Source organism: Gigantopelta aegis, chromosome 1, assembly GCF_016097555.1.
Source record: "Gigantopelta aegis isolate Gae_Host chromosome 1, Gae_host_genome, whole genome shotgun sequence".
NCBI classification, from domain to species: domain Eukaryota; kingdom Metazoa; phylum Mollusca; class Gastropoda; order Neomphalida; family Peltospiridae; genus Gigantopelta; species Gigantopelta aegis.
Genome location: NC_054699.1, coordinates 11,531,355 through 11,542,636, shown reverse-complemented (window position 1 = coordinate 11,542,636; position 11,282 = coordinate 11,531,355). Strand labels below are relative to the sequence as shown.

The following is an 11,282-nucleotide window of genomic DNA, read 5'->3' as shown; positions in this document are numbered from 1 at the left end:
TATTCTGAAAGTATATGATTTGTAACGTTTCCCGTAATGTCCTTGGATATGCTATCTATTATATGATCAATAATTTGTTGTCATAAATTATGTAATGATAACAAATACGTACATGTACATTTCGGTGGAGCCCATCCAATCTGACACGTACAACTTCCATCTTGTTTGTTACAGGAAGTTCCTATTCTGCAATTTCCACATATGTTACTGCACGATTGACCCCAATAGCCATCTGCACAGACTGCAATACAAATTACAACAATCTCCACATGATCTCTACGTTTCAGGTCCGAATTAAAATGTGAATATAGACGGAAATCTGCTATGTTTAGTTCAGTCGCGTGTCACTCGGGTCATCTTCAAGAAGAGACCAATTACAAGTTCAAATATGATTGTCAATGTATTTTGGAAACCAAAAGGGACACACAATGGATGATCTCTCTCCTGTGTGTATATAAAAAAATACCATATTAAATTATGCGATAGATATAAGACTCTACAATAGTTGCTGCTGACTGTAATGCTCACTCTGTCAATAACGGACATGCAAGTGTACATATCAGTCTGGGCGCATCCAGTCTGACACGTAGAACTTCCAGTATGTTTGTCACATGCAGTTCCAATAAAACGACCACAGCTGTTACTGCAAGACTGAACCCATAGTCCATCGACACAGGCTGGTAAACAACACCGTAGTATATTCCAAACTACGGTTATTTGATTGTTATTTGTCATTTGCTGGAAATATATTTTAAGTGGACATTCTGAAACTATGATTATATGATGGCTAACGTATGGTTATTTTGTATTTTGGTCGGGAAGGTCTACTCCTATCGACCATGCAGCAATGTGTCTTTTATATGCGTTTGTCCATACACTCTTGACCCTAACATATTTGCCGTACTAATACAATAGATTATTAAACAAGTTATTATTGAAAGTTAAAAATTGAAATATCTATTATTCTTTCTCTATCATTGAGCACTGCATTAGTGGCACCCAGACCCCCACCGCCACCCCCAACCCTAACGTGTCTCTATTATTATCTCTTATAATGGAATAACGCTACAGGATATTCGAGCTACCATCCTTTCCCTGTATCCACTGGCGTGCGTGGCAGCACATTTTTGTTTATACTTCTTGTCGTGCTTATGTCCAATTACGGTTCACGCACACTGTCCTGGGCACACACGTCAGCTATCTGTCCAGGACAGTGTGTTAGAGGTTAGTGCGAGATATGTGTGTGTAGTGATTTACACCTTACCCATTGAGTCATTAACCTCGTTCAGTGTGAGAGCCAGTACCGGGATGAGAAACCAGTATCTACCAGCCCTACATCCAATGGCTTTATGACTACACTACCGAGGCCGACATTTGGGTGTACTGACACGACATGAATAAATGTTTCTTAACAGGGACTATTCTGAGTTGTCGGTCATTCCTAAGATGTTGTCGACCAACAAATAATCTTTAAGGACTGTAATTGCATATTAAATATATTTCTTTTTCAAAGTACAATACTAGTGGCTGTATATTAAAAGTATTTTTTAATCGTCCTAGTGTTTGCATTAGACCAAACTTCATTTTATTTCCTGATATATATATATATATATATATATATATATATATATATATATATATATATATATATATATATATGTATCCCTATGTAGCGATTTCTCACAAACAGGGATGCGGACGCAGACACGGACACGGATCATTGGTCACGTATGCATGGATGGCTAACACAACACAGTTTTAAAATATAATGAACAGAACGAATGTTCGCGATAAATAGTGTGGGCTAAATTACGTGTCAGTAACGGGAGGCACTATACTTTGACTTACTAAACACAATTAATATATGAATCGCCAGGTTTGATCTGCTGACAGAAATGCGTGGTGCAAATGACAAATAGAAACACAGTTGACTATCAGAACTGTTAAGGAGTCTGGTAGACGATCGGAAGTGGCACGGGCCCGGTAGACGATCGGATGTGGCAAGTAGGCACAGGGTCCCAGATAGGGGAAACTGTGTGTGTGTGGGGGGGGGGGGGGGGGCGGTCTGACCTCCTTGTGCTGGAGCAAAACTTTAAATTTGGGCAAAAATTATAGAAATATTCGGGCACAATTTGATAAAATGATACCTCTTTAAAATGTATTTCCATTGTTCCTTCCTCAAAATTAGTTGTAATTCATATAACAATATGAAGTGATTTGTTTGCAACTATATAGCTGTTTGGTAGCAATGCTACTATGGATAAATGTTATATACAGATTCGGGCATGTTCCTTTAATTCGTGAAAAACCCAGCCTGTCGCCGTACAAAAAAATGAGAGCCCGTACGCCTATCCAAGCCGGAACCTGTCCCCGTGCTTATACACCTTAAAGTCTAGACTTTAAGGACATGGCAACGCCATTCAAATAGCATTACTTTAAAGTCTGGACTTTATTAAAGTCTAGACTTTAAGTTTTATAAGAACGGACCCTGGCCCGGTTGACACGTGAGTTATTTGCTGTTGTGGTATAATACTTACTAATACGTATATTGATGTGTTGCTTGAATTACCTACCAAATATCTGTACTTCACACAGGGTAAGATATTCCTGTCTTGGAACCTGAAACTTCACGATTTGTCCTGTTTTATCACAGGTTATATTGAATACTGTTGGTGGACCCGGACTACTCTTCCACTGGTAACAGCGACTTTCATCAACAAAAATGCTGAGTCCTATTAATCTGTGATGGTCTGAAAATAAATAAATAATTAAATAAAACAACCCTGTCTACTTGGATTAGTTACTAGGTGATTAGTCTTCAGTTAAAAGTAGTGGAAGTATAATAAGAATTTACAATTGCCAAAATTGTAAGGAATATTAGCTGTGGGGAATGGTTATATGATAATAGGGAATTAATTGGGCAAATATTACAACCGGTAGTTCAGTATTGCAGTAGGTTTTATAGCCATCAAAGATATTGAAGGGCGATTGGGGTCAGAAGTGAAATTTAAAACTTGACGGGTTTTTTTATCAGTAGCGGGTGATACCGCCACGATGTGTCAAGACACTATTTCGGTCGACGAGGCATACTGCTTATGAGTCTCCCAATGGCCATTTAAGGGAGTCTGTTCCACTCCTCTTGCAGCGCCTGACCAAGTTCCGCTAACGTGATCGGCGGTCTTTAACGTTGACGCACACGTCTCCTTATCATGTCCCAGACGTGTTCAATGGGGGAAAGATCTGGGCTCATTGTTGGCCATGGCATTCGATCGAGGTTGTGCTGCTGGAGGTGAGCATTGGCGATTCGTGCACGGTGAGCACGGGCATTGTCGTCCTGAAAAACACAACGTCGAAACCACACGCCTAGGAAACGGGGCGATAAAGGCTGTTAGTATGTTGTCCCGGTAGTACTGCCCAGTTACCCTTCCTTGCACAATATGTGGGGGGGGGGGGGGGGGGGGGGGTATTTCAGTCACAGTGATACCACCCCACACCATAACCGATCCCATCTGTGGGCAATGTGACGATCTGTCAAGGTAGGCACAACTCGGGGCCGTCGAGCATGAAGATGGGTTGTATGAAGACGAGTTCTAATTGTCCGACCCGTAACTCGGATACCAGTAGACTGATGAAGGTTTGCAACAATTTGATTTGCCGTTTGAGCTCGATTTATTAGAGCCTGGTTACAGATGAATCGATCCTGTACTCCTGTCGTTGCCCTGGGACCACCTGAACGGGGTCGATCATCTACATTTGGGCTTGTGGGTACTTGTTCCATAGTCTGCTAATCACTGATTTAGAAACACACGGTGTTTCACGCTGACTTCACGCCCGTTTGCAGCATGCCAATAGCCCGTAGATGCTCACCACGTTGCATACGCCGCATCGCAAATTCAAACAACAAAAATGACAAAAACAAAACAATAACAACTGTATGATCATCAGAATGAAAAAGATTGACAGAAATAATGTTCCACAGTGATTACTCGACCTTCCTGGAAATTGTCAAACTCGAGAATGATACCCCACGCGCGTGTACAGGGCGACTGCGTGATGCACGTGCAAACTATGGAATGTGTTTCGGTGTGTTGATCAACAGACCTGAACGTTCTTTACTAGGATGTCTGTGATCAAAACATATATTCGGTCTAATAGTTGATATTAGCATTACTATTCCAGGTTCCTCTACTTTTTTTGAAGAGTATACATACATACATTGACGATAACATACAATACAAAGTACAACATGAAATTAACAAACTCTTTTCCCGGAAAGAAAAGAAGTTTACAAACTGGTTATCCAAATAACAACAACAACAACAACAACCCCCCCCCCCCCCCCCCAAAAAAAAAAAAAAAAAAAAAAACCCACAAAAAACAACAACACATACACAACAAAAACAACAACAAAACCCAAACAAACCAAGACAACAACAACAAAGATAATGGGATAAATTAACAAATAACAAGGATAACAAAAAACAGATAAACAAGTCAACCAAACAAAAACAACGAAGAATAAAACTGATTTTCAAAACAAAGCTGCTGATGGTAACATATACATATACATATGCATATGCATATACATATACATCGCGTCTTATTTAAAATTAGAAAGAAAAAAAATATTGTATAACGTTTCGTTGGTAATAAAGTGTCTCCACATTGAATTTAGCTAAAAGTTACTACGAGTGCAAAAGTGCCAGTTTTTACCAAATCTTACAAAATGATCAGTGTTTTATGTCCAGATTCACTCTGGACTTCTTGGATAGGCGTGGTCGAGTTTGGCGACCACGCAATGAAAGCGAAGCAAACGTCAACCTCAGGCCACATGGCATATTTGGTGGTTCAGTTATGATGTGGGATGGCATTACTATGATTGACACCATTCCATATTGTTCAAGTGAGGGTCACTGGACAGTACTACCAGGATGACATACTAGTACCGATTGTTGTCCCGTTTGCTCGGCGTGCTGGCGGACGCTTTGTGTTTCAAGATGACAAAACGTTACAAGAATGACATGGCCAGCAATGAGCCATAACCTTTCCCACATAGAGCACGCCTGTGACATGATCAGGAGACGTATACGGCGACGTCAATGGCCGCCGGCTACTTTAGCTGAATTTGGCCAGACGCTGCAAGAGGAGTGGGATAGACTTCCTCAAATCCTCATTGATACGTAGCATGCTACGTCGATCAAACGAATGTTTGATGAGTTGTAGGGGTATTACCCAGCGTTGATCAAAAGACGTGAACGTTCAATCTTCACATGTCTTCCCAATCTTGTTTCAAGGTCGTTTGCAGCCATACAATCTGCTGCTAACATGAACTGTTGGTTGTGATTTATTCCCAATCCCTTCATTATTATCATGCATCTGTTCCGAAATAATGATACATCTTGATACTTCTTTAATTGGCTGTTATTCCCCACATGCCCCTATTTTTAAAGAGTATATATTGAATGGCATTTTCATAAATGTGTGATTTATTCTTTCTTTCTCTCATTATTTCACTTATATTTAGCGTTTAGCATAGTTTGACACCCAATAGCTGATGTATTGTTCGTGCTGGGGTGTCGTTAAATATTCCTTCCTTCCTGCATTCATTCATTCATTCTCTCATTATTAGTTACACTGTAAATCCTATGACCTTTGTTCTTAATGATAGAATCTAAGATGTGGATATTTTTAAATGTTCTATATCGTAAGGATTACAATTCTAAAATAATAATTTTGGTGTTCGTAGTCCAAATTACATTTTACAATTTTACAAAGAATGCGATATTTGTAGCATTGCAAGCTAGTATAAGCATATTCAGAGAAACAATATACATGTATCTCCAAATGAGAAACCACATGCTGACACGTATTACATATATGTAACTCGATTGAGTTACAACTTTAACAACGATTCTCTCGTTAACGAGTAAATGACGCGTAGAACATTGTATTACCTGAACGGGAACCCCTAGCCGGGGAAATAAAAATCATAATTTCTCACTAAGAAACTAATATGCATTGGTACCCTATTATTGGACACTTTTAAACTTACAAACCAGTGATATTGCTGGTACTAAATATGACGTCGTGTTTGCGTTTTCATTTCCGTCTCTCGGTTTCTATTATTTAAGTTGTGATAAATAGCATTTTAATACAATTCATTACAGATTTGTTTCAACAGACTAAATCATAGCAATAATCATAACACTGTGTAAAATCGTTCACATCGATCCTGTATACTAGTAAATGTAGTCATTATGAAAATATAGGGTTCTTAAGAACAAAAAACGCCGATGTAATAAATAGAATAATAAACTGAGTATTAGTTATTATCAAATGTATGTCTCTCGTGAAAGCTAAAGTCCGAAACAAAATGTTAACAACTACGAAACATTGCTCTCCTACCTTTATTTTTCGTTAGATTTTACTCACATTTTGTCCAGACACAAATCTAGGAAAAACCATTGCAATGAAATAGATTCCACATACTAGATGTTAACCATGTCATCAATATCGACTTCTCTGAGATCGCATAGAGCAAACAGCATGTAATTTTGTGCCGGCTGCCATTTTGACTTTTTACGGAATATTCTCCAAGAGGGCTAAAAGGATATGACTTAATATAGCACCGTCATAACATGTTATGATATAAAAGCAAACGTGATGACGTCAATTTTTTTTTTTTTTAAATTATGTTTTGTTTATTTAAATATACCACTGAAGATCATTGATTTTATATTAATTATGTCACATACTTTGGAGGCGTTCACCCCTCTTGAAGAGTATTCCATAAAAAAGCAAAATGGCAGACGGCAGAAAATGCATGTATTTTGCCCTATGCTATCTCAGCAAAGTCGATACTGGTGACATCGTTACAGTCGTATATGTGGAATCTGTGTCACTGTGCTGGGACTTTTTCACAACTTGTGTGTGGACAAAAGTTGGGGGAAATGTAACGGTACTTAAAGGTAGGAGAGTAATTTGTTGTAGTTGTTAACAATTTGATAATAACTAGTAACTCATTTATTATCATCTGTATAATCCTTATTAGGCCACGACATTCACAAATATGTAGGCGGTATTAAACAAAATGATATTGCAGGTGTGTAATATTTGTCGGAATAGTAATTGATGGCAAAGCAGACATATGCCCGGACTTGATCTAGATATGTAACAATAGTTGTCATTGTGAAAGTAAACATTTTCATTAATGTACTAATAATGGGAAAACCCCTGAAGTTCGCCAAGTATGTGTTAATAGAACGTGGCATTCTCCCGATCAAAAATCAAACGTCCAATAGTATTTTGTGGTGCATGTCACGACCTTTGATATATCAGTCGCTGTGCACTTGTTGGAAAGAGAAATAGCCGAATAGACCCACCGATTGATATGAATCCCAGAGCGACCGCGCATCAGGCCGGCGCTTTACCACTGGACTATGTCCCGCCCCTTCTATGGAACAAGTCATGCGCGTTGTATATGCTATAGTCAATACATATTAATAGAATACATCGCTTTTGCGAGGTATAGATAATACAATTCCAACTCGACGAACAAAATGTTTGTTTTTCTTGTGAGGGCCGAGGGTTGGAATTGCTTTATCTATACCTCACAACGGAGAGTGATTATTTTTCTTGCCCATTTAATTTCAGTAACAAAACATTAATTTTGTAACAACGGTTTGTTTATTGTAGAACGGTTCGTAAACATTTTACCTACAAACTCATTTAATCATACGTGGGGGAAATGCATTACACCTCATGCAACGACATACAAATGTAACAACTTAACAATAAATATCAAGTTGAAAATATTAATTTGTTTAAATATTTATAAAACAATGATACAACGTGAAATGGCACACATAATTCTGAAAACCATGAGTTATGACGTCAATCGTTGTAAAGCATTATGTCAAGAGCAATAGTTATGACGTCACGCGTATGTAGAAATCGTCTAACCCTCGGGTCGGACAGATTTATCTAGCCCTCGCGTCAGACGGATTTTTCTAGCACTGTGCAAAAGCTGGATAAACCTATCCAGTGGGCAAGAAACGACGATATAGCGTACGCACATGGCTAGTTCCACCGAGTTATGGTATAAAGCAATTGTCATGACGTCGTATTGATTACGTCACACTGTTCGGAGGCTTTGACTCCTCTTGAAAAGTATCCCATTAAAAAAGAAGAAGAAAAAAAGCAAAATGGCAGTCTCCGAAAAAATATTATTGTTTTTTTTCCTCCAAGACATCTCAGCGAAGTCGATATAGGTGGCATGGTTACAGTTCAGTATGTGCAATTTGTGTCATAATAATAAAATCTAACAGTAATTCAAGGTAGGTGAGTAATTTATTGCAATTGTTAACAACATGGTTCGGACTTTAGGTCTCACTACACATATGCCATCTGCCATTGAAATCCATGTTAAATTGCCCAACTTGAAATTAAGATTGCCAATAGAACGGGTTATCGTTGGCACCAAGAATATACACCATACAACATACATTATATAAGCATTTATTTTCACTCCAAAATTGATAACATTTCCGTCTCAGTTTCTTTGCTACATGACCGCATGCGGCTGTAGTACCGGTTCAAACTGGTGGTCCATTAACCGATTTACTCCGGCTGTCTCTTCCGCTATACACCCAAGTCCCAAAACGTCAATGCACAATGTTGCAAAATCCAGCCAAAAGGCTTATAATTAAACACACAACTTGTTTTAATTCTCCCCCAATTCCTAGAAGTCAATATGTGAACCACAACATATCTACTTTCCAATAGCCTTGGACCTACAGTTCACCGCTGCCGTCAGGTGGTATCCAACCCCTTCGAGCAGCTTACTAAGGACCATATTTTGTACTATGTCTTCAGGTTCTCATCTTTACAAAATACCACAACTTATTCCAACATTTGTTACAGTATCCCAATTGACGTTGGATTCAATGTGTGCAACCTACATGTACAGTATATAAACAGTAAATTCGTGTATTCTATGAGATCAGACTTTTATGTTCGTGTGTATTGTGTAGGTATTTATAAACTAAAAGAAATACCTCAAACCAAAACATTTGTGTTTAACAACACAAGCAATGCTTTCAAAAGTCATAATAGACATGCAGTTACAGTTGCATCAGCATGTATGGAAATATACTGAGTCAAATTAAAAACTGCACAACCGTTTCATCTGGGCTAATTAGCAAATATGACAGAAGAACGTGTTAAATAAGGTATGTTTGTATTGCATGACGTCCAAAGAAAGAATAAATGTTGAGTCAAAAATATGCGCCAACAGCAAATGTCAAGACCTCCGATACGTTAAGCGTTATGATTGTTTGTGCTTAACTGAAACATGGACCACCAAAGAGAACACTAAGAACATGCTGTATAATAGGATATTGTCAAGCTATAGCTCTATCCATGCCTCAAAGAGAAACAATCTCGATAAAGGTGGCGTTGCTGTATACTATAAGGATTATGTTGAACCTTTCATATCCCCTCTGGAATCATATACTGGTGATATTCTATGGTGTGTACTGAAAAAGGTACAGGTACGCTTGATCAAGATCTGTATTCTGTACAGCGTACATTCCGTCAGATAACTCCCCTGTCTGGGCAAATAGAAATATTGACTTTTTTTACAAAATGCTAGAGGATGATGTTAACAATTATTCACAGAAAGGTTTAGTTCTCTTGTTTGGCGATTTTAATGCCCGTACAAGTGTCACGAAAGATACTTTTGAAACTCATCTATGCCAAAAATATTCCCTCTTACCTAGTTTTAACTCTAATATTGAAGTTAACAAAAGAAACAATTTAGATAGAAAAATAAACACATTTGGTCGATGTTTAATTGATTTATGTAAATTAACATATATGCATATAGTAAATGGTAGATTAATAGGTGACATCTTTGGAAACTGTACTTGTTATACCTACAATGGGTGCAGTACTGTTGACTATTCAATGTCAGATCTTTGCCCTCTGATACTTAAAATTAACACGAGATGTATTAAAAACAATCATACCCCATCTAAAAAAAAATCAAAACAAAGTACGACGGACTAAAAAGAAAGCATATAAATATGTCTGGGATCAAAATTTCCAAAATTGAGCCAGCAGTTCTGCACCAATACTTTAAACTAAAAGCTTTGCAATTTCTCATGAAATCTTATTCTTAGGAATAATCCGAGGTTAGTGAGGCATGTGGCGATTTGTTAAATTTACTTTCAGAAGCTGCTCACCGCAATCTACGTAAAGTGTGTATTACACAAAAACAACAGCAAAAGGAAACGTAAATTGTTTAACCAGGACTGAAAAATTCTCCGAAGGAACTTGACTATACTCACTTCACAAAATAAATAAAACACTCCTAAAGTAGATATAATCATCAAATTTAACACTATGAAGAAACAATACAAACAAACCACAACTTAAATTTCAATAAAATACATTTTAAAAAACAATATTAAACAAGCTAGAACAGCTTGGCAAAGAAAATCCAAGAGAACATTGGAAACTGATTAAATCGCTGACATCTGATGATCAAGACCCCCTGAAAATATTGATATTAAAACCTGGGAAGAAACTTTAGATTACACAACTGCAAAAGTCCATGAATTGGCTACCAACAAGAATTAATTAATAGAACAATCAAAGACTTTAAAATCACTATTGTTTCTGCCCTTGATAATGCAGTATCTATAAATGAAATCAGGAATGCAATTAAAAAGCTTAAAGTTAATAAATAAAATGGCACCGGCCTTGTACTAAATGAAATTATAAAATGTATATCATGGTACTTAACAGATCACTTTCATAAACTCTTTAACATTATCCTTGAGTTTCGATATTTCCCAGAATCATGGCAAGATTCATACTTCATACAAATATACAAAAAGGGGGACAAAAATCTGTCTGCTAACTATCGTGGAATTGCTTTGAGTAGCTGTCCAGGTAAAACATGTTTGTTGATATTAAATAACATAATTTCTAGTTACTTAGAGACCAACTGTCAGTTAAATAATGTTCAACATGGCTTCCGAGCCGACCACAGAACACCAGATAATATTTTTATTCTCAAAACCCTTGTCAATAAATTCAGATCAACTAAATGCAAGCTATTTGTCAGTTTCGTCGATTTTAACAAAGCTTTTGATTCAATCTGGCAAAATGGTTTAATCTATAAATTAATTATAATAGCTGTTACTGGTCGCACATTGAAGATAATTCAAACCATGTATCACAACATTCAATATATTATAAAAACTGCCGGTGAATTC

General features: G+C 37.4%; 1 protein-coding gene across 1 annotated transcript in view; it reads right to left on the bottom strand.

Moving 5' to 3' along the window:
- Positions 1-80: 80 nt before the first annotated feature.
- LOC121378800 overlaps positions 81-11,282 on the bottom strand; it is a 28,214-nt gene continuing 17,012 nt past the window's right edge. Inside the window, exons 3-4 of the mRNA XM_041507524.1 lie at positions 2,574-2,750; positions 81-241 (exon numbers count right to left, since the gene is read on the bottom strand). Coding sequence (XP_041363458.1) covers positions 81-241; positions 2,574-2,750 — 338 coding nt within the window. The remainder of the gene's footprint in view (positions 242-2,573; positions 2,751-11,282) is intronic.